Source organism: Lycorma delicatula, chromosome 4 (genome assembly GCF_047948215.1).
Source record: "Lycorma delicatula isolate Av1 chromosome 4, ASM4794821v1, whole genome shotgun sequence".
Taxonomy (NCBI): domain Eukaryota; kingdom Metazoa; phylum Arthropoda; class Insecta; order Hemiptera; family Fulgoridae; genus Lycorma; species Lycorma delicatula.
Window position 1 is genome coordinate 18,768,793 of NC_134458.1, and position 23,794 is coordinate 18,792,586.

Genomic DNA, 23,794 nt, shown 5'->3' on the forward strand with positions numbered 1-23,794 from the left:
AGAAATGTGTCGAACATTCTGAAAATTAAAAGGAGATTTTTATTAGAGAAGTTTACGAAATGAAAGTTTACGACAATATTTAATAAAATTATATGACGATAGTGATGACAGCGATCGATCGAGTGAGGTAAATTCTGAAAAGTTATGTGTAATTATACTCGGTGCAGGAACTAAGATTATTAGATCAAATCTTTAAATCAAAGATGTAAGGAAAAACATGTTCCCGGGCAAACAAATATTTCATCTTTTTGCCTACATATAAACTGCCGAGATAATTTTCATTTTAAGCATACGTGCTTTATTTGTTATTCTTACTGTATGCTTTTTTATCTTCACTGTATTAAAATTAAATTACCATTTGTTAAAATAAAATAACTATTATTTTATATAAATAAAGGATATTTAGATTCTTTTGGCAGTTAACATGCTTTTAATTTAATTATACTATTTATTAACATAAAGAAATAAAATTGAGATTAAATATCTACTAGAAATATACATCCGAGTGCAGTAAATAACTTTTAAAACATTATTTGTAATAAGAATTTACCGTTTGTAATACTATACAGCAGTGATTCTCAACTTTTTAGCCCCACGACTTCCAAAAAGTAAACAAAATATATAATAAAAAATTCGCTACCCCCCCCCCCCCCACCAGCCACAAACCGATGAAACCTAGTTAAAACTATTTAGCTGCGTTGATAGCGACGAGTATGAACATGGAAGTGTATAAACATGAGCGATTTACAGGTTCTGACTTGATGTGTAGTGCTCCTTATAATTTGATCAGCTTGCATAAAATTCGCTGCGAGAGCGTCATGTTCGAACATCCATATGATACGTTTGAACACGTCATCGTAAAACCAAAACCTTAGAATTAATTATCGAAAGATAACTACATACATTGAGAAATCAACAAGCTTCTATTTGTAAATCAAGCCGTACTGATACAAGTACACTTGAAGCTGTCTAATCTCATAGCATTAAGATGTCCAGACCCATATCATCACAAAAAACTCATATCGCCTGCTGCAGTTGATACGGTCAATATTTTAATAGGCGTGGAATAAGCCAAAAGATAGAAGAAAATGCCGCTTTCTAACAACACAGTATCAAGACGAATCGATGACGTAGCTGCCGATGTTCGCGATCAAATAATTCAGCTAGTAAGTTTAAGTGAATTTTTAGTATTTAGTCTGATGAATCGACAGACGCGGCAAAAATTTCTCAGTTCTTACGTTTTGCGAGATAGAATGCGATAGGGACAGATCGATCAAAGAAAATATGTTATTTTCCAGATGCCTCACCTGGTCTTGCAAAAAGATAATGTCTCTTTGATGTTTTTTATGAAGGTACTAAAAACTATAACATAGATCATTGGAAAAAAATGTATTATAGTATGTAATGACAGGTGATAACAGGAAAGAACAGTGGCTTTCTGAAAAAATCAAAAGATCGTCTTATACCGAGGGCGGAATGGACACACCGCTTCCTTCACCGACATGCTCTTGCCACAAAAAATATGCCGGAAAATCTCAAACAAATTCTTTGTAAAAATGGTTTATTTTATACAAAGTCTACCGTAGGTTGTTTGCTAAAGCTTTGAAATTAGCAAAAAGAAAAAATCTCTTCTTTTCCATACAGAAGTTAGACGGTTATCGTGGACGAAAGTGTTAACCCGGTTATTGGAATTGCAAGATGAATTAATATATTTCTAGGATAAACAAAGGATATTCTCAATGTTTTTACAGAATAATGAGTACATGTTGCCGTCGACTTACTTAGCTGATGTATTTTCGAATTTAAACGACCTGAATGTGAATTTACAAGGACGCGATAAAAACATTTTATTAATGACAAACAAAGTTCACGCTTTCATTAAGAAGCTCAATAACTGATAACTCGCCTTCAAATAACTCGCCTTCAAAGCCAAAATTTTGATGTTTCCGCTCACTTCCGATTATACTGAGAAAAATTTGGATGAAGAAGACACTATTATTCACTTCAGTTCGGATAGCATGAAGATCCATTTGTGTTAGCTAAAATTCAGTCGGCGGAGTATTTCCCAGAAGATAAAAATGATTTCTCGAAGAGATGGGTACTGAATCCGTTCAGTGAAAACGTTGCACCTGCTAAGTTACCGGTTGGGATTCACGACCGGCTCATCGAAATGTCTGCCGATAAAACGTTACAATTACAATTGACATCTGAAGATTTAGATAAGTTTTGGCTCGCTTATCGAAGTGAATATGGAAATTTAGTCACAGAAGCATTGAAAATATTAATTCTTTCACCACGTCTTCCCTCTGTGAAAAGGGTTTTTCGTGTATGATTGCACTAAAAACTAAATATAGGAATCGTCTTTCATCAGTTAAGAACGATTTGCTTTTGAGTGTATTTCTAATATAAATCCACGTATGGAGAAACTTTTAAATGAAAAACAAACGGAACCGTCTCGTTAATTTATTTTCTTTACATGCGTGCTTATAAATGTAACTAAAATGTTAATAGTAATTTTTTTTTTCATAAAATGATTTCATTATTGTTTACGTGTAAAGTTGTACGCTAATTTTGCGACCCCCCCCCCTTTCATATCACCGCGAACCCGTGGGGATCGCAACCCCTAGGTTGAGAAACGCTAACCCACCGGGTTGGTCTAGTGGTGGAAGCGTCTTCCCAAATCAGCTGATTTGGAAGTCGAGAGTTCCACTGTTCAAGTCCTAGTAAAGCCAGTTATTTTTTACACGGATTTGAATATAGATCGTGGATACCGGTGTTCTTTGGTGGTTGGGTTTCAATTAACCACACATTTCAGGAACGGTCGAACTGAGACCGTACAAGACTACACTTCATTTACACTCATACATATCATCCTCATTCACCCTCTGAAGTACTATCTGAACGGTAATTACCGGAGGCTAAACAAGAAAAAGAGAGAGAGAGAGTGAGGTTGAGAAACGCTGCTATACAGCATCTAAGGGAAATCACACCGAAGGACATGGAAGGGATACACGCGGTAGAAATGGACCCGCCTATATTTATCGTATTCACTGTAACACTAGAACAACGTAAACTGTGGGTGCTCCATCAATACCGTCGAGTAATCAACCATATTGTGCGCATAATATAACATTAGATCACGTCATAGTATAAAAGAAGACCAGAGAAATCAGTAACTGGTTCCTTTCATTCCAATTTTCATTTTTCTTGTCCGTTTCTTTACTACAGTATTTGAACTTGTAACTCTATATCCTTCTTTTCTGAAAATATCACTTTGTTAGATTAAACATAAATTTCATACGTTCTTGTGAATTTTGTAATCGGTATTTAAATAAACATACATTTTAATGTGTCTGTAATGAAATGTATTCATAATTATAAAACATTTTGTAAGATTTATTTTTTGTACTTTTCAGATTCTTTCCTACCCTTAAATGTCTCGTGGAACAGAATATTGGTAAATAATAAAACTGTCAGTACACAAAAACAATATGCTTTTAATGAAATATTTTTAAATGAAGGAATACTTTATATTGTAAATGCTAGTGAACAAAGCACTGGAAAAGTTGATAAAAATACAGAATTGGTTTCTCGCGGTTCTTTTACTTTTTTAAAGGTTTGTTTCTATTTGTGTATATGTACACAAAATTAAGTGTGTGTGTATATATATATATATATATATATATATATATATATATATATATATTTATTTATTTATTTATTTAGGTTAAACTTTTTATAGTCCATTTTTTCCTCTGTACGTAAATATCTATATATACAATATATAATATTCCTTCAGCCTCCGCAAAGCACAGAATTAGAGAAACAATTTTACCTTCATTTTTTACATCATCAAAACGCTTTCGGGCCTAAGCCGATCCTCAGTGATATCTTTTATAAATACTTAAACTCTTTACAATTTACATAATAACTTTGTTAGCTTTTTACATTTTGTAAAAATTGTTTTTTTTTAAATTAAAATAAATTAAAAAAATCTTTAAAAACATTTTAAATTTGTTTAAATTTGTTCAGTCAAGAATGAAAAAGATCTTTTTCATTCTTGACCGAACAAATACAATTTTTACAAAATGTAAAAAGCTAATAGAGTTATTGTGTAAAATGTAAACAGTTTAAGAATTTATAAAATATATCACTGAGGATGGGTATAGGCCCGAAAGCGTTTTGATGAAGTAAAAAATTAAAGGTAAAAGTGTTTCTGTAATTCTGTGCTTTGCGGAGGCTGAAAGAATATTACATTTTATATATAGATATTATATATATAATATATAATATTATATTATATTATATATATAATATTATATTATATTATTATATTATATATATATATATATATATATATATATATATATATATATATATCATACGGTTTAATTTTAATTGAAAGTTTTGTTTCAGAGATTTGATTGGAATAATCTTCAGTTATTTTTACTTGGAAGTAAAACAGGTGAATGTTTTCTGTATACTTTATCTTCTGATTCCGGCGATAAATATATTCAACTGCCTGCACTGCATCACCCGAATTCTAAAGGAAGTTATGCTGTAGATGGAGAATTTTTTTTGCATAATAATAATTTATATCTTTTTCTGATTTACGATACATCAACTCATGAAAGTGTAACCTCAGTGTAAGTGGTAATTTTATTTAAAAAAATCCCTTCCGGCACACAGGAAGGCGGAGGTAGATTTCACCGGTGCTAAGTAGGGGATAAAAAATATTTCCACCTTAAAGTTAAGAAAAACTTCAAATTTACTCAATACGACAACGGTTGCATCTAAAAAAAAGTTTCACATGTTTAGCATACAAGCCCCATCTTCTTACAATTCCAGCAAAAGTTTGGTCAACCCTTGCTGTAAGGGTTAGTCATATCAAAAATTATTTCAGACAAAAGTTTTAGGTGATATAAAGAGAACTAACGACCACTTTAAACCGATTCGATACTGTGCCTATTAAAGGAGGTATGATTTTTTTGGTCTTTAAAACCCCATTTTTCCACCCTCTGGGCCAACGGTTGGTGATATCAAAAAACTTTACTTAGTTAAGTTTTAGGCCCTTATCCAAAGAATAGTAAGAACTTTAAACGAATTCGATATTTTACTTAATAAGAAAGTTATAGCGATATTTTGTTTTTTCGAAAAAGTCCCTCTCCCATTTCCACTTCCATGGTCCGATTTTGGCCGTTAACGAACTCGACCGAGATTTTGGAGCGAGTTATTTTTAAGGAACAATTTGAAAGTGTTTGGCACAAAATGATGGCAGTTATCGTGTCCACAATAAAGTGAAATATATTTATATATAGATATATATATATAAACCTATATATAAACGTTTGAGCTGACTGTGGTTTTGGGGTTTGAGGGATGTAAAACGCGAAGATATGTCGGAATTTTCCAGAAGTCGAATCATGGTACCTATTACAATAGGTAGCTTTCTTATGAAATTTACCTAAAAAAAAGAAACATCATAATATAATCTTTTTAAATCATACAATATATATTTTAATTATAATTACATTCTTTCTCTTTAATATTTGTTAAAAACTACTGATATTAATAACTGCATTTTCATACTATATATTAGTGCATTATAAACGATATGGTTTTACATAGAATAATTCGATTTTATATAGAAATATTAGAAATATAAAAAAAAACTGATAGTATGAACATGTGCTCTCAGTCATGTCTTAACAAAACTAATAGCAGATCGTGATGATACTGTCAAATATGATCGAGATAGCATATTTTTCTTTCCTACAGAAAAAATTGTTAAAAAAGCAGTATGGACTAAATACTTTACAAATAAATAAGGAATTGCATATTGAAAAAAATTTGAATTTATTTGATTTTTGCAAGAATGAATTCCATGAAATATTTTCAGTTTTATTTATTGTTTATATGATGAAAAAATTATTTCAAATGATACCCTTTAATAACAGGCTTTGTGCAAAGCAATTTGCTGTTGCAGAATTACAACGATTGGCTTTCATTAAATTGCTAACAGATACATTAATTTTTTTCATTTTTCTTAAAAAAATATTGAATTTAACTGTAGTTAGAGGTAATTCTTTTTTTATTAACCTGAAGTGTTCCTGAATAGAGCGTATATGTATTGAAATATATTCATAATGCGATACGTTGCGATACAATCTACTTACATTGTAGGGTTTTTCAACAAAAGGGGGGAAAAATAATTAATATTATCAGTATCACTCTAACCGTTTGGTCTCAGCCTTTCTAAATGTGTGAAGCATCTGAATAACACAATGTAAGAGTCGCTTTCTCCGAGATTAATCATTTTTATTGTACAGTCAATCTCAGTGGGAAACAGAATGAAAAATGTCACTTCTAAGGCTGAATATCACTTGCATTTTGATGGGTTCAGAATACTGGTAACTAACTGTCCAGTTACAGAAAATGGAAAACATAACCTAAAGTTTAACTCTAAGTAATCTTCGTCAGACTAAATCACAATAATTTATTTTTGTAACAAAATTAATATTTATTTCTTTTTTGTTTTTTTTAATATTTAGTCTGTACAAGTGGCAGAATATGTATTTTGATACTGAAATAGAAGATGTATCGACCAAAGGAGCAGTTGGAGTAACATCATTAATATATGGTTCTTCCATTATAATTGTTGTAATTCAATCTGGAAATGATGAAAGTAATCAGGTATAAAGTTTGTACGCATTTATAAAAGTTACTAATAATAAACATTATAATCACTTTTTAGGCGATAACATACATTTTCTTACCGTGCAGTAACGGTCATAGAAATATTATGTATACATATATATCTATATAAATAAAAATGTAAATGTTCGTTTGTTCAAAATCTTAACTCTTCTAAAGTTCTTCACCGATTGCTTTGAAATTTTGACACAACGTTGCATCCGAATACGCGCGTGTTTTTATATACCTACTATTTATAGACCTAAGATGTCACATCTGTGACAGGTAAAAACGTACTTTTTTGAAAAAAGCTCTATCTGTTGGACGTAAAAGCAACACACGCTATACTAAATATTTTACGATTCCATTTCAATGTTTCCGATATGAGTATTCGCTATAACTAAAAAACTACTGAACCGAATTACACGCAGGGAAAAAGGCAGAAAGGGAAAATCGAAAAAGGTAAAAGAGAATAAGGGAAATGGAAATAGGGAAAAGAGAAGTGAGGAAGGAAGGGGAAATGGGGGAAAGTGAAAGGTAATATGGTAAAAATGAAAATGGGAAAAGGGAAAGGTTAAATTTTGTGAAGTTCTGTAATGTTCATTTTGTTAATGTTTTATCAAACTTTCAATTGTGTTTATTTAATCTATATATATACTCAAATCTAGCAGACTCAGCAATTCTTTGTTATTGCTAGATTTGAGTATATATATATATATATATATACATACTTTTTTAACATATATTAGTCTTTCTTATGGTTGTTGAACTTCTAAAGCATCGGAATTACAGAATGTACTATTTGTTAACCTAAGTTATTTCCTTGAGTTATTTTCTCTGAGAGTAATAATTTGTACTATAGAGTCAATCCCAATTTATCAATTTTACAATTAACATCATTAAGGGCTCTTTTTAAATTATTGAAGGTAACAAATTTTTAAACCTATTAATAATAATAAAACTAGTAGTTAAATGTGAACTTGAGATTTTGGGTAAAGTGATAAACTAACCTGATATCTACCCCGACGAGTAGGACTGTTCTTTTTTAGTACCTACCCCTTACTTTATGTTGAACCCTTCTTCCCTGTTATTGGTTCTGTGAGTACAGGCAGGTCTGACTGTTAGGTTCTTCATGCTTAAAACATCAGGACCTGAAGAATCTTGGTATCCTGTAAGAAGGACTGCCTATGTATCGACTTGGAGAATTTTATTTCCAGTACCTGTTGGCTGTACTACTAGCCTAATGACTGTGTGCCTATCAGGTAAAGTCGGACCTCATAATCCCCCTCCCAATTATCTGGACAGTATGAGATGACCTTCCTCAAGGTCATTTCATATTATCCTGAGGACTTATTACCACAATTAAATTTTAATCTAAGTTAATGAAAGCAAAATGAATTTTTGATGCGGGAAGGCAGAAGATGTTTGGTGTAGTGGGAGCAACATAAAGATGTAAGCTGTGAGTACATTTTGGGGAGATAATAGAAAAGCACTTTCTTCTTTTATAGTCTAGTCTACATGTTGGCTGGCAGAGTGAAATCTAGCTGTCCTATGAAGAATGATCTTTTACAGTGTTTTTATAGGTTTTTTGGCTACTCTTAGTATTTTTATTGTTTGGTCAGTTAATGTTATAAATATAACTTCCCAGAGTTGTTTACTGAGGCTGATACTTATAATTTTTCAGTTTTATAAAGCTGTAACTTTTGTAGAAACAATCTTCTCTCACACTCATACAATGGAGGAAAGTAGTGTTTGTCTTCTTCAATGATAATTGACATTCAGCCAAATTCAGTCATGAAGCTCTAGTATTATTTCTAAAATATTCAAGTTCTATAAATTATCAAGACTTATTCATAAGTACAGTGCACCTTAAGTACAGAACCTAAGACACCTTAAGTACAGTGCAAGATACTAAAATTAAATACTATTTAAAAGTAAAGCCTAGATACCACTCAAACTCTTAGATTGTTTTGAATGTGTTTTTTGACACTAAATAATAATAATATATCACAAAAATGAATATGGTTATTTAAAGTAGAGTGATGGCAAATCTGAGACTAATTTAAGTTGCCAGACAAAATATTCTTTCTTACGATTAAAATTCAATAAATTAATCGAGTAGCTTACAATGACAAGTAAACTTTGACCAGAAATCTGTTGTTATCAATTTCTATATTGATATTATTATTCTCTTTATTGTTGTTATCAATTGAATAATATTATACATTTTGGATATAGATTCCCCAATATTTTCTATCTTCTTCAACAGTTTTTACTTTTTTGTTGTGAAATGCGCTCGCAACAAATTAGATGTCAATTGATTCAAAATAAGATGCTTAATGTTTTATTTAATACAACATAATTTTATATAACTGTTAATTACAGAGAAACTAATGATTTAAAAATAAAATGGTTGGCTTTATGATATTTCAGAAGGTAAAATCAGCCCCCATTTTTTTTACACACTCATGTGTGTTTTTTTTTCGTGTGTACACTTTCAGTGTACACACTTCATTAAACAGTATTGAGATCTATTTTAAAGTTATACATTTCTGTAAGAAACACAAAAGATAATGAAGCAAGATATGGTACAAAATAAATATACTTTAGTAGGTAGATTTCACTTACTAGAGTTCGATCAAGTAACAGACTATGATATTGGAAAAGTTGACCTTTGAGGTCAACCAGTCGATCAAATGGTCATTTATATCCAGCTATCAACTTACAGACATCATAATTTATATTCTGAATAATCAATTTCCAAAAAAAATTGATACAAATTTTTATTAAACTAAAAAATTCTTATCTTATTTAACTTTCATGAAAAATTACTAGCTCAAAATTGGTAATTTCATTTTATATATAAATAATAAAAACAATGATTATATTGAGTAAGGCAATGAGCTGCACTCTTTACTACTTGATCATTCTATAACAATTGGATTGTCACAGAGAGTAGCATGCTGGAAATTGAAGTTCTGAAGTAAAATAAAATACCAATGGCAAAAGCTATATTTAATAAAATTGACAGAGATCGCTGAAGATAAACGGCACTGGGTGCAGTTTCACAGCATGCTCTTGACATTTGTTATTGGCTAATGATTGTAATAGTTGATACACTTAAAAATTGTTATATTAAAAAATATAATTAATATATTTTGGATGTATAAGAAATAGAGGTGTGTTTTTTACATAGTGCATTTTTATTTTATTGGTTATTTTACAGACTGGTTCACTGGTTTTGAAATTTTCTCGAAAAGATCAACAAAAGATTAAACTAGAAAGAATACAATTTCTACCGACTAAAAAGCCTTATGGTGTCATAAATTTCCGATTGTTTAATAACAAGTACATTTTAGTTAATGAAAAGGAATCTCCCAGCAAAATATATTGGTGGGAAGGTATACAAATTCATTTGTGAATAATCGATTTCAATAATTATTTAATTTAAGTCTGTATAAATTGCTTACTATAATCTTATATCAGAATTATGAACAATAATTTTATAATATTGTACGATTCAGTTAAATTTTGTAAATGCAAAACAATTCATATAAATTTTTGAAACAAAAACATGTTATTTCTTGGAAGTGGATAAAAGTAGAACAGTCGGCAAAGCTAGACATAAAACTTCATTTTGTATATCGTAAAAATGAATTGACTTTTTTCACAAAAATTATAGAAAAACTGTTTTGCAACAATTTAAAGTTTTGTTTTGAATGGTTTCTAATTTCATGTATATAATCAGTTTCCACACAAAAGACTGCTTTCATGGTCCAATTTGAAGTACGAATAAACAATTATGAAAATATTTTCATAATGAGATGTAAAACACGATTCTAAAACATTGACTGACCTTACAGATACCTGATGCATATCACATTTATGAGTGATAATTTATTAAAATTTTATTGACTTGATGAATTTTATTATAGCCTATCAACTTTTATAAATTTTAAAGAATAAATGTAATGTAAAGTTTTCTTAAAATATAAGGTCTGGTTATAAAATCATAGGTCAGAATCTTTATTATCATGAAATATTAATTTAGAGTTTGCACTTAAATTGCTAAAAAGCATTTTGAAAATGTTTTTTAATTGTTGAACTCTATTAATTCCTGTAAAGTATCTAAAGATTATAGTGTAATTAATATTGGGGTAGAGCAGGAAAAAAGTTAAAATCTCGATACCTAGACCTGCAACTCCTAACTATCTAACTGGGTTATGTCATGTTACATCCCATTTTTTATTTCATAAAATAATATAGGTCAGCTAAATTTTATCATAGTATACTCGTATTAGTTTGTTATACTTAAGCGACAAGAATGTATTATTGTTCATTTTTTTGACTGGTTAATGATACAGTGAAAAGTGGTTAATGATTCAATTTTATATTGAAACATAAGTTATGGAAAAAACCTAAAACAATATATCCAGTTTCTTGATTTCAAAGCTGAAGGGATGTAATCAAGTGAAGGATTTTTCATATCTCAGTCATGTCTAAATTATGAACAATGATTTCATAAAATTCTACTGTAAGTTAAATTTTATTATTACTTAACATTTTCTATATATATATAATTTAGTAAAATCAATTCTTTTTTTTATTGTTCCCCATATCTTCTTCTGTAGTAATATATTAAAGACTAACAAGTCAAATTCAGCAATCCACCACAGTACAGAGTGTAATAATATTTCTTACCTTATTATTACTTCTTCATTTTTCATCAAAAGCGCTTTTGAGGATTTTCCCTCATTGTCAGTTGATCAAAAAATTAAAAACTTCAACATTACACATTAAAAAATTATACATTAAGAATTTTAAATTATCACATACATAGTGTAAAATATGCTGTTAAAAATTAAACATTCTTAATAACATCAATTTTTTTATATTTCCTATACATGCCTGTGGCCAGCCACTACATACAGTACCACTGACAGTACTCTGTGTAATGGCTGGCCACAGGCAGGTATAGGAAATTTAAAAAAAAATTATAAAAAAAATTTGATGTTATTAAGAATGTTTAATTTTTAACACTTAATTTTAATTTTTGACTACATATTTTACATTATATATGCTATAATGTTAATTCCTTAATGTATAATCTTTTAACGTGTAATTTAAAAATTTTTAATTTTTTGTTTAACTGACGATGAGGGAAAATCCTCAAAAGCACTTTTGATGTACAAATGAAGGAGTAATAATAAGGTAAGAAGTATTATTAGATCCCGTACTGTGATGGATTGCTGAACTTAACTTTTGGTCTAATTATATATTTATATATTTTTTTTTTTTAGAAAAGATTATTTTTAAAAAGTTAATAGTGATACAAGAGTCTGTATAAGTAATGAAGTTTCAAATTGCATGATATCATTTTTATATCTTTTCACCAAAACTACTGAAAACCTTTTAAATTTATTTTTCTATAATTTTTGGGTTCCAAAATAACATTTTTTATGCAGGTTTGACAGCATAATAAAAGCTGGGGTATATAAATTCAAATCAATGTATGTAAACTATATTGTTAAAATCCATTGGCTGGTTAACATAACTTCATTCTCCAGCTATATTACCTACAGTAATTTCTTACAATTCTATAATTTGGTTGAATTTTACCATTATCTATCATTTTTTCAAAGTTAATCAGAATATACATTTATTTTTTCAATTGGGTTAAGATGCAGTTATATATGCAGGTAGAAACAGAACAGAATTATTTTTATCATGAAATAATTTTTTTTAATTTTTCACCTAAATATTGAAAAAAATAAAATAATTTCTAACTTATTACTTTCGAATACTTCATCCACCAAAATAATTGTTTTGACAATGGAATAAATTATGAACACAAAAAAAATTTATTTAAAATTTTAAAAGACGCTGTGCCTCTTATAATTTACACAATTTTATAAAAGTTTGGATTTATTTAAAATGACTGGTTAGAAAATTCAGATTTACCCAGGTTAGTAATGGTGAATATTCCAATTAAATAAAAATCAGATTAAGAAAGTAATTTTTAGATAAAAAATTGGTGTGTGAATACTGGTTTTGAAAAAATTATAGCATGCTTGATAAGTAATGTTTTAAGCATCAACAAGTAACTTTTCTGAATAAAAATTAATGAAGTTGTTTCCTTCCACTGCTTAAAACAATTGTTTCAATCAGTAACAGGATATTTGTAGTTTTCATTGTTCATACAAAGCCTGTCTGTAATAAATACGATTAATTTTTTTAATTCTCGTTAAATCATTTACAGGTTTTTAATTTCCATTCTTTGGTAAACTGGTGGAGATTAGAATATGATAACTATTATAGATAAGACAGTTTTATTATTCTTCTGGCTCTTCAAATTTTAGAAATCAACCACAGTATTTATATATGTTTTAATTATATATAACTTTATTAAAAATAATAATATGTTAAGGTTTAGTCCAAATTTTATTTTTTTTTTACAGGTGGTGAATTTACGGAATGGCTTGAAGTTCCACATATTCTGATGAATAAATCTGTTATTTCTGGGTATATTCATGGTTACACATTACTGTTAATTTATGAGAATGTAAGTCAATAAAGTTGTAATAAATTTATAGTTTGCATAGTCATATGGATAGGAAATGGAGTTCCAGTAGTCCCTCAGGCAGAATCACTGTCTCATTCAGCCCCCAGTTAACAAACTGCAGTCATACTGGATGGGGGGTTGAACTAGAAGGTATTAGTGAAGCAACATAGATGGAACCAGGATCAGCAACTGATACATTTCCCATTGTACTTATCCAAGAAGAAGTGATAAAGGATATGGTAATGGGAGGGGAATGGTGGTGGAAGGGGACATGAACCTGCAGAAGAATGGTTTCTGATTAGGTAGAGCAAGGTATTTTACAGAATTGCTCATTGCTAATATTTTGCTTCTAGCTTTTTAAACGATAATACTTTATGATTTCTGTTTGAATTGATTATTTATGACTAGACTTATCAGCTGCTGTTACTGACTTATCTGGGGTTCTTTAAGGGAACTAGGTCTAAATTTCATTGCGATTAACACTTTTAGTGGGAAATTTGTTGTTTATTGCCTCAAATTGAGACATTCATGAAATTGGCTCATTTAATTGTTAGAACTAGGCGCAGGGTCTTCAATCCGCGGTTAGGTTTCTAGCTTAGTTCCTGAGGGCGACGTGGTAGCTATAGGTGTCCGTTGTCTTCTTCAGAAAGCATAAATCTAAAACTATCTTGGGGTGAATTTACCGATGTAGATGTCCCTCGGGGCATCTGCATTGGTGGCATCTCAGCAGGGCCTGAACTGAACGCTGTGGTATGTGATCAGTTTGAGGGCGAGAAGATGTCCTTCGTTAAAGCCACTACTGGTTAGGAACGGAGGGGGTGGTGTAGCGACCGGACACGCTACAAGGCGGGATCTTCTCCCCTTGTGGGGGGGGGAATCAAGATGTTACTGACCTATCCAGTACTCTGTATCTGTTGGTAAGGTTGTACTTCTCTGTTGTTTTTTTCCTAAATAAAACTATTCTCAGATTTCTGAAGAGCTTCCTTTTTGATCACACATTGCATGCTTCTTTTTACTGTTTCTGCTTAATTATTTGTAGTATTATATTGTTTCATCCATTTAGCTTTACATTCTTTTTTGGAGCAGTTGTGTCCATTAAATATTTAGCTTATGTTTTGGTAAGCATAAATTATTAGGATTACACAAATTCGAGATTCAAATCAATTTGTTTTGTTTTGAGTGCACCTGAATTTAAAAATATCCCTTTCAAAAAATATTAGGCTACTATACGGGTTGTAGCTCAGTATTGTACATCTATCCTGCTACTTATAAAATACTCTTCTCCAGTGAAGTGAGATATATTACATACAGAGGCTATATTTTATTTGCCGAAGATAATCTGCACAAAATAGCAGTCTTTAGCACAAAGAAAATTCACCGAAATCAGTTCAAATTGCAATTTGGCATACATACTAATACAGTTTATTCAGTTAAATACAATCTTCTCCTGCCCCTACACACAGGCTTCTTTCATCATTCAAAATAGTGCTGGAACTCAGTTTTTGTCACCGGTTTTCGTACATAATCTCTCTGTAATAGTTTACTTCATTAATAAGTATTTTATTCGGATTGGCTTGTAATAATACACTATTAGGTCACATCAGGAACAAACATTTTATGTGATATATATATTAAATTTGTTTCAAATGTCATATTTCAGTGACCTCTTAACTCTCGTTAGAGAAAATGAAGTCACATGGTGTTGCCAGATGAGTATGATGAGTCATCTAACAACAGGATATTTTTTGTTAGTAAAATTTTTGTCACAATAATCATATGATGAATTGTAATGAAGTGCTGATGCAAGAACTAACAAATTTTCATAAGGATTGGCTCTCTCTTTCCTCAGATTTGCTTCTTAAGCTTGATAAAATTGTTTTTGTTAAAGCATCAGTTGACTCTTTGACCATCAGGAAGCTATTCAGTTAACTCCAATTCTGGAATATAAAAAATCATTACCGTGAATTTTTATTTGCTTTTTTGAAGGATGTGGTTTAACTACCAACACCAGCTAAATGTAATTACCAACTCCAATAACTATAGGTTTTGTTGGATCCTGTCCAAATGTGTTATCAAATCAGTAAGCAGTTTTTCTTTTGGTCCACTTTGACTGCTCCTGAATCAGCATTTGGACAGATTTTGTGTCCTCAGTTTTTCTAAACATTGTCCAAAAAATTATCATTTACAATTTTTCACTGTTGTTTTAATTGTGAATCAATAATCATTTTAGACAACTTCATTAATCTTTTAAACCTTCCTTAATATTTTATTGATCTCAAATTTTTGTTCATTTATCAGTCTTCACAGATATTTATACTATGATAACTCTCTCTCTCTCTCTCTCTCTCTCTCTCTCTCTCTCTCTCTCTCTCTCTCTCTCTCCCCCCCCTCTCTCTCTCTCTCTCTCTCCCTCTCTCTCTCTCTCTCTCTCTCTCTCTCTCTCTCTCTCTCTCTCTCTGTGTGTGTGTGTGTGTGTGTGTGTGTGTGTGTGTGTGTGTGTGTGTGTGTGTGTGCGCGCGTGCGCGTGTGTGATAAATAATATAAAAAACAATCATTATTTACTGTTATTTATTGTTGTTATATTTTATATCCAGACACAGATTACCTTGTATGTGATGACATGGAAAGATTTGAAAGAAGTCGGGTCAATTTCATTTGATGATGAAATCATTCATTTATCTATAGATTCTACCATATTAAAGGTTGTTTTAAAAAAAGAAAAAAAATTAACGTTTAAAGTTATAGAAATATCTGTAGAAGCTTCAGAAGGAGGTATGTGTAATATTAATTTTTTATATCTTTTTATGGAGAATTTGATTTATTAAAATTTTCTTTTTAATTTTCCTGAATTTATTTTAATGCTGAAAGTGTGTCTTTAGAATTATAACTGACGTTTTAATATTGTAGAACCTTCTGATTTTTTTTATTAATTAAAATGTTAACTTTTAAGAAAATTTAAGTTCAGAGAAAAAAAATATTTAGGCTTCTGTACATATTTCATTCTAGAAATGATTACACAGAATAGTCAGAATCCAACTGTTTTCTGATACAGCAGAGAGCACTGATCTTAGCTGGGCATTTGTGTTGCAGTTTCTAAATATATAAATTCAGAAACTGCAACTGCTATATTTATGTATTTAAATTTATAAATATTTTATTATTATTTTTTTTTTCTGAATTTTTATGGGCATCGACTGCTAAGGTCATTCATTAGCCCTCGTCACATTCTTTAAAAGAAATTACTATCACCATCTGGATCGTTATATGTAAGGGTGTAAAGGGCCCTTATATTTTATTTAAAAACACAAACTTCACAATAAACATTAAGACATAAAAGACAAGGACAATCACAAACACTTACGGGGTGTAAAGGGTCCCAATATTAAAATTTGAGATAGGGTTCTCAAAAGACCATGAAATTAAAATTTCAACTTATCAATACCATTTCTTTCTTTATATATATATATATATATATATATATATATATATATATATATATATAAAACTACCGCTTAGAGATTCTTTTATCACAGCTTTAAACTTTCATTTTATAGACTTTTAAGAAGTCCACTGGCGTGTAAAAATGCAACTATATTTTCTTCATTTCCATTATCCAGATCAGCACTAATATTATTTCTAAGACGGAACCTCTTTCTGAGATCCTCATATATGGTACACTCTTCTATTAGATGCTTGATTGTCAGTGTTTTATTACAAACACCGCACATTGGTCTCACTTCGCCGGTTAACAAATATAAATTTGTTAGTCGCGTGTGACCGATTCTAAATCTGGTCACCGCTACTTGTTCACGACGAGTCAACTTAAAGTCGCTTTTCCATTTATAAGGAGAAGTTTTTACTGAGTTTAATTTTGTATTTAAACTCCTCCATTCAGCATTCCACTTGTTTTTTACTATGTTTTTTAGACGGTTTTTAACATCTGCCACTCTTACAGGAAATGCATCCAAATCATCGCAGACTGTTGCCTTTCTGGCAGCTTCGTCTGCGATTTCATTACCTGTAATATCAGCATGTCCCGGAGTCCATACAAATACGCATCGCTGTCCTCGTTGTTTTAGAACGTATAAAATGAACAGGATGTTTGCGATTAGGACATCCTTAATGTTCTTGTTCCGAATTGCGACAAGTGCACTTAAAGAATCGGAACATATTAACACTCTCTCTTTGCAATAGTGTTCAGTGTAGCGAAGAGCTTGCTGAATTGCAGTGAGTTCTGCCGTGTAGACACTGGCCACATCTGGCAGTTTCCAAAAGTGGGCTTCTCCATTTACATATATTGAGCATCCAACAACATGTTCGGTTTTAGAACCGTCAGTATAAATTCTAATATGTTCTTCGTAACTACTGACGGTTGCCAAAAATTCCTGTTGGATGATCACTGCTGGTTTCTTTTTTATTTCTCCTTGAGAGATATCCAAACTTGTATTTACCGCTGGCAAGAGCCATGGCGGTATTTCTCTAGTAGAAATTGCCAATGTATCTGGAAAGGCAATTTCGTATTTACTTCTTAATTCGTGGTACCTAATTCCGGCTGGTCTGGAATAGGTAGCACGACGTTCGTATAATGCAGCCATAGGATGGTTATTGAAAAGTTTATTATTTATATGGGCAGGATAAGCCCATATATTTGCTGCGTATCTTAGTAAAAGGATCTCTCTTCTATAATGTAGTGGCATTATTCCGGCTTCAGACATCAGACCAGCCGCCGGACTTGTGCGGAAAGCACCGGTTGCATATCTTATTCCGCTATTATGAACTACGTCTAACTTTTTTAAATGCGACTTTCTAGCGGATGAATATACGATACATCCGTAGTCTAGATTAGATTGAACCAATGCTTTATACAATCTCATTAATGTCTCTTTGTCTGAGCCCCAATTTAAGTTCGATAGACATTTTATAATGTTTAGGGCTCTTTTGCATCTATCACTCAAGTCCTGTATATGTAATCCCCATGTAAGGGATTTATCCAATACTAGTCCTAAATATCTGACATTGTCTTTATATTGTATTGGATTATCATCAATCGTCAACGCAGGACTTTGATGAGGAATTCTCTTCCTACAAAAGTGTACACAGCACGTGTATATCTGAAATAGTTGTGCACTGTTTCATTCAAACCAAATCTTTTTCATCTAACTAATAATTTCAAGTAATTTTACAGGTGCATATTAATATTTTATTTTTATTTCAGTTTTTATCACAAATGGTTTTACCACAACATATGATCGTTTATCTGACTGCATGAATAATGTGGAATCAGAAATGTCTACTACAACAAATAAACTGCATTATATTCACAGAAATTTTACCAACATGTTGTTTACAGATTCTGAAATTATTATCGATGGAAAAATTAAAGGTAGGATTCCAATTGGTTTAAAAAGAATTAAATAATTTGTATTGTTTTTTTTATTTTAAAAACTGTACAGATAGGTTGTGTAACATATAATTGTGCTTCTAAAATGTATTATTACAAATGATCAGTTGGTTTACTGATGTTTAATCTTGCACATTAAAGCAAAAAATGTATGTAGAAGTCTTTCAGCTCAAATCCTCTAATGATTGTTTTATTAACTTGTGAATAAACTATACATAATAAGATTGAAATAAAAATGTATAATAATAATTATTATTATTATTGTTATTACCATGAAACTGATATGGCTGTTTACACTTAATTATTTTTATTCAAAGAACAAGAATAAATGCTATGATTTCTTTATAAAAATTTTGTTACATAATTTATTTATATTTTTATTATTATAAAAAAAAGTTCTAAGTTCGTATCATTACTCTCAAAGAAAACAACTTGAAATAATGCCTGATGAATCTCAGGTGATGCAACAGTAAGTTCTAATGTAAAAGTCAAGATTTTTTTAAATGTAAAATATAACTAACATGAGTCACTTATACGACAGTACAGATTACAATGCTTTCATTTTACTAGATTAATTAATTAAAGTAAAATTAAAAAAGAGCATGAATCATTCAATGGCATTCTTTCATATAATTATTGTTAATTAAATCTAATAATTTAATCTGTGGTCATTGATTCCTGTAATCTTTGATATATTCTTAATGAATGCCTGACCTCTTGAAATGACAGTTAACTAATTAAACTTTGACAAATTTTCAGGTTATTTGGAATATCTAGGTTAATATTATATTAATAAAAACATATTTTCAGCAAAATTCAGAATAATTTGTTTATGTTCAATAGATTTGTATTCTTTATTTTGTTGATTTACAACTTTTAGATAAAGTGCTAATGTATAAAAACGCTCAGAAACTCTGATGAATTTGAAACTGATGTTAAAATAACTCTTTATTTTTATTATGTAAAGTTATAGGAACCAACAGCAGTGTAAATGTAACAACAGGATCTGTTAAATGTATGAAGACAGAATTACAATCAAGATTACTTAATAATTCAATTCATAACTATTTAAATGATTTAGCTGATCGCTATGATAAATTTTTACAAGTCATTAAACAAACCAATGAAAGGAATTTTAAAAATAATTTTGATGTAATATTTCAAAAAAATCTTTTTCTAAATTATTTAAAAATAAATCTGATCAAAGCTTTTAGTATAAATGGTTATCATATAGATGATAATAAATTTTTAAGGCTGAACAGAAGTCAGAATTTGAATTATATCAAAACAAAATTTGTTAACATTGATTGGCTGACAACTAACACCTTAGCAACAAAATTTATAAATGGTGAGTGATATTGTAATTATGTAACTTCAGGAAAGTAAAGTTTAGTATGAGTAATTACATTTTATTTTTCTGTTACTAATTCTTTTTTTTTAAGACATTAAAATCCTTCTGTATTTGTTTCATCTGTCAAATAGTAAGGTTTATTTTTTTTTACATTAGAATTAGTTTATGACTAGCCTGATGACAGTTAACTACACTTGCTTGACAGATGAATTCAGATTACAAAAAATGATTCTTTTAATTCTTGGTATATTCTTTACATGCTCAATTAAATTAAGCTAAATACAACTTTACTGCTATTATATATTATGTAAATTAATACTACAATGCCAGTAATAAACATAATTGTATTAATATAATTTTTTAGCATATAATGATTGAGATAACTGTGTTTTAGATCTGATTCTCAATAACCTAGATGATAAAGAGTGGTCACATCATGTATCTGTTAACAACTTGACTTGTTATTACTTAGTATTTAGCAAAAAACCTTTAATAAATAATATTGACTTGAATGATGTTGTGCTTATCAGCAACATAACTAATATAGCTGGGTTAAAGAAAAACACATGTGTAGAAGCACCAAGAATTTCACTTAACAACATTAATGAAGTAAGTTTTATTAAAAATCCAGGAGGTAAAAGTTTACGATAACATTTTTTTTTTCAGTTTTTTGTTTCACAATGTTTAAATTAGTATGTACATATGCTTTGGCAGCAGATTGATGTAGTAAACTGGATTTAAGTTCAGAATTGTAGAATGTCAGTCTATATTTCTGTTAAGCTATTTCAAATTCTTTTAATTAAACATGAAATGAATTTGTTTCTCTCTTATAATGTGATCTGCTTCTCTGGTAACATGATGTAACATATGCTATCCCAAAAATCAGAAACATCCTTCCAAAATCTAGTAAAGCAAAGAAAAGAAACTACCCGAACCCTAAGGAAAGTAAAAAGACAACACCATAAAGACACACTGAAATCAATAAAAGAATAATTTAAGAAAACGCAGTCAAGAAACTACCACAAAACCCTAAAAAAATAACTCCAAAAATATGGACCCCCCAACCCTACAAATGAAGAATGAAAACCGTAATCCAGCCCATAACAATAAAGCCTACATGGAAATGCCAGCTAAATATTTCAATAAACTCCAAAATTGCAAAGAAACAATAGAATTCCTAAACTTTGGCACCAGCACCCCAATAACAGCACCACCAGAAAACATCAAACCTCTCACAATAAAAGAAGTCTACCAAGCACTGGATGAGATGAAGAATTACAAAGCAGCAGGAGATCTGGAAACCAGTGGTGGCTCGGGTATGGGCACTGTGGAACTGCAGCACCCCCTGTTTCCACTTGATATTATCGATAACATTTAATATGAGTTTTTTTTATTTAATTCTTTCTTTATATCTATACATTATATAATCCTTAAGCTTAATGTCAGTAGCCATCCCCCAGTTTATGAAAAAGATACAAAAATCATTGTATGGAACTGTGTGCTTCACAGTTCCAGCAGCGTGTGTTTGACTGTTGTGCGCATGCACACATAGGCAGCTGCATGCGAAGCTGCAAGGGAGAGAGACCACTGCCACTCCCACAGTGCCAACCCTGGCATACTGGTGGAAGGTAGTTTTTTTTTTTACTCCATGTATGTATGGAACATTCCTTGTTCATTTCCCTTTTCTAGGTTAGTTGGTGGAAGGAATATGAAAGTGGTTTAGTTATTTTTTCAGTAGTGATAAGAAGATGGCAGAAAGCAAGGACATTTTGATTGCTAAATCTGTCTAAAAACATGCTGGAAGGGCAAAAGAGAAGGTAATTAGTAAAAACTAATTATGTATTTGTTTCTATGTACATAGAAATTTAAATTAAACACCGTTGGACATTTTTAGTTATTATCTAACAACACTAAAAAATATTATCTGCATTGACATTTTATTATTTATTCAGTTACCATATTCTTGAATGTGATAAAGTGTAGAATTAGATTATTACCCTACTTCCAGTTATTCTATTTGTTCTATTTGAATCATTTTTTTTAGATTCTTTTAATTTACAGAAAACTTTTAACCATGGCCTTGAAAAGGCCCAGAAAAAATTTTCTGGAGCAGCACCCTCTCTAATTTTAGCTACGAGTTGCCACTGCTAGGAACATGCAGGAAAGCCAGCAAAAATCACCCTTCATCAACAGCTTGTCAACATTTTGAACAAAGAAGAACTACCAGAACACTGGACAACAGCCCTTATCCACCTGCTGCACAAAAAAGCAGACAAAGCAGACCCTAACTATAGGGGAATCTCACTCCTACACAAAACTTAAAAAATTCTTTAAAAAATCATCCTGAACAGGATTGGTGTACTACTTGAGAAAGAACTAGGAGAATACCAGGGAGGTTTCAGACCCTGGGGAAGCTGTCCAGACCAGATCTTGAGTCGCAAGCTAATAATGGATTACAACAGAAAAAGAAACAGAGATAGAGTGATAATGTTTTTAGACTTCAAGATAACATACAATTCCACCCACAGAGAGTCTTTACTAAGAATTCCAAGACATCTCAGACTACATTCCAAATAAATAAACATGATAAAACTAACCCTCATACCCTCAAGTCAAAAGTGAAATTCAGAGGTGAACTCTCGAAACTGTTTGAGATAAAAGAGGACTGCGCCAAGGGATGGACTTTCACCACTGTTATTCAACTTTGGAAATGCTAATGAAGGAATGGCTCAAAAAATGCCCCCAAAAATTAAATAGGTCAAAAATTCAAAACAAACGGCCTTTGTTTCACCATGTACTTGGCACTGCTAATGAATGATTTTGTTGAAGCTAAAACACAGATATTAGAACATCAAAACATTATTCGAAGACAAAAAATATGCTCCCAAAACCAACACAATTAAAAGAAGCAAACATAAACAGTAATAAAGTCAAGATAGTAACCCAATCAAAATACCCTAGAGAAATAATAACAAACAACCTAAATAAAAAAACCTCAATCAAAAACAAAAACAAACAAACTAACTAAAGCACAGAAATTAACCTGATACACCTATAGTAAAAAAAGTTTATCCATAAATGCAAAAATAAGACACTACAACACAGTTATAAAATCAGAAGCCACATATGCAGCAGAAACTCTTCCACCTGAACGCAAACAATCAAAAACTGACACAGACTCCAGAAAATCGAAAGAAGAATTGGAAGAACCTGCAACAAAAATTACCAGAAAGATGGGCAGTGTTGGATTGTGCCCTACAAAAATGTGTACAAAGAGTTAGAACCCATCAATACAATACATAAGAGGAGACTAGGATTTTGTAGACACATCATGAGAATTAAGATTTGAGACTTCTGAAACAGCTGGTACAGCACAATCTCAACTCAAATAACACCAAAAGAGAATGCAGATGGTTCAGAAAAATAAGAGATCTGAAGGAAATTAGCCTTACACCAGAAGATACCAGACATGATAAAATTAAATGAAAAAAATCAAGGATTAAAACACTCGTTTCACACTCACTAGAAAGAAACTCACAACACAAACATTTTCAACACCAGAAAAGGCACCAAGATTGGAACATATGAAAACATACTGGGAGGACTGCAAGGCCAAAACATTCCCTTCGAAAAGACTTGGATAATGGACTGACTAAAGTGATCCTATGTGATCATAAAAGATGAAAAAAAAATGGTGATGTGCATTTCTTGTTATATAAACTATTAGTTGTATAAACTAAATAATATGGAGGGAAGTGGACTAGATTTAATGGTATTGTGACTGTCA

General features: G+C 30.7%; 1 protein-coding gene across 1 annotated transcript in view; it reads left to right on the forward strand.

Annotated features, from left to right (window-relative positions):
• The window catches only part of LOC142322572 (uncharacterized), a 111,423-nt gene that overhangs the window by 5,618 nt on the left and 82,011 nt on the right, over positions 1-23,794 (forward strand). The window contains exons 3-11 of the mRNA XM_075361647.1: positions 3,417-3,616; positions 4,417-4,646; positions 6,552-6,693; positions 9,920-10,094; positions 13,152-13,255; positions 15,850-16,027; positions 18,471-18,638; positions 19,624-20,004; positions 20,402-20,616. Coding sequence (XP_075217762.1) covers positions 3,417-3,616; positions 4,417-4,646; positions 6,552-6,693; positions 9,920-10,094; positions 13,152-13,255; positions 15,850-16,027; positions 18,471-18,638; positions 19,624-20,004; positions 20,402-20,616 — 1,793 coding nt within the window. The remainder of the gene's footprint in view (positions 1-3,416; positions 3,617-4,416; positions 4,647-6,551; positions 6,694-9,919; positions 10,095-13,151; positions 13,256-15,849; positions 16,028-18,470; positions 18,639-19,623; positions 20,005-20,401; positions 20,617-23,794) is intronic.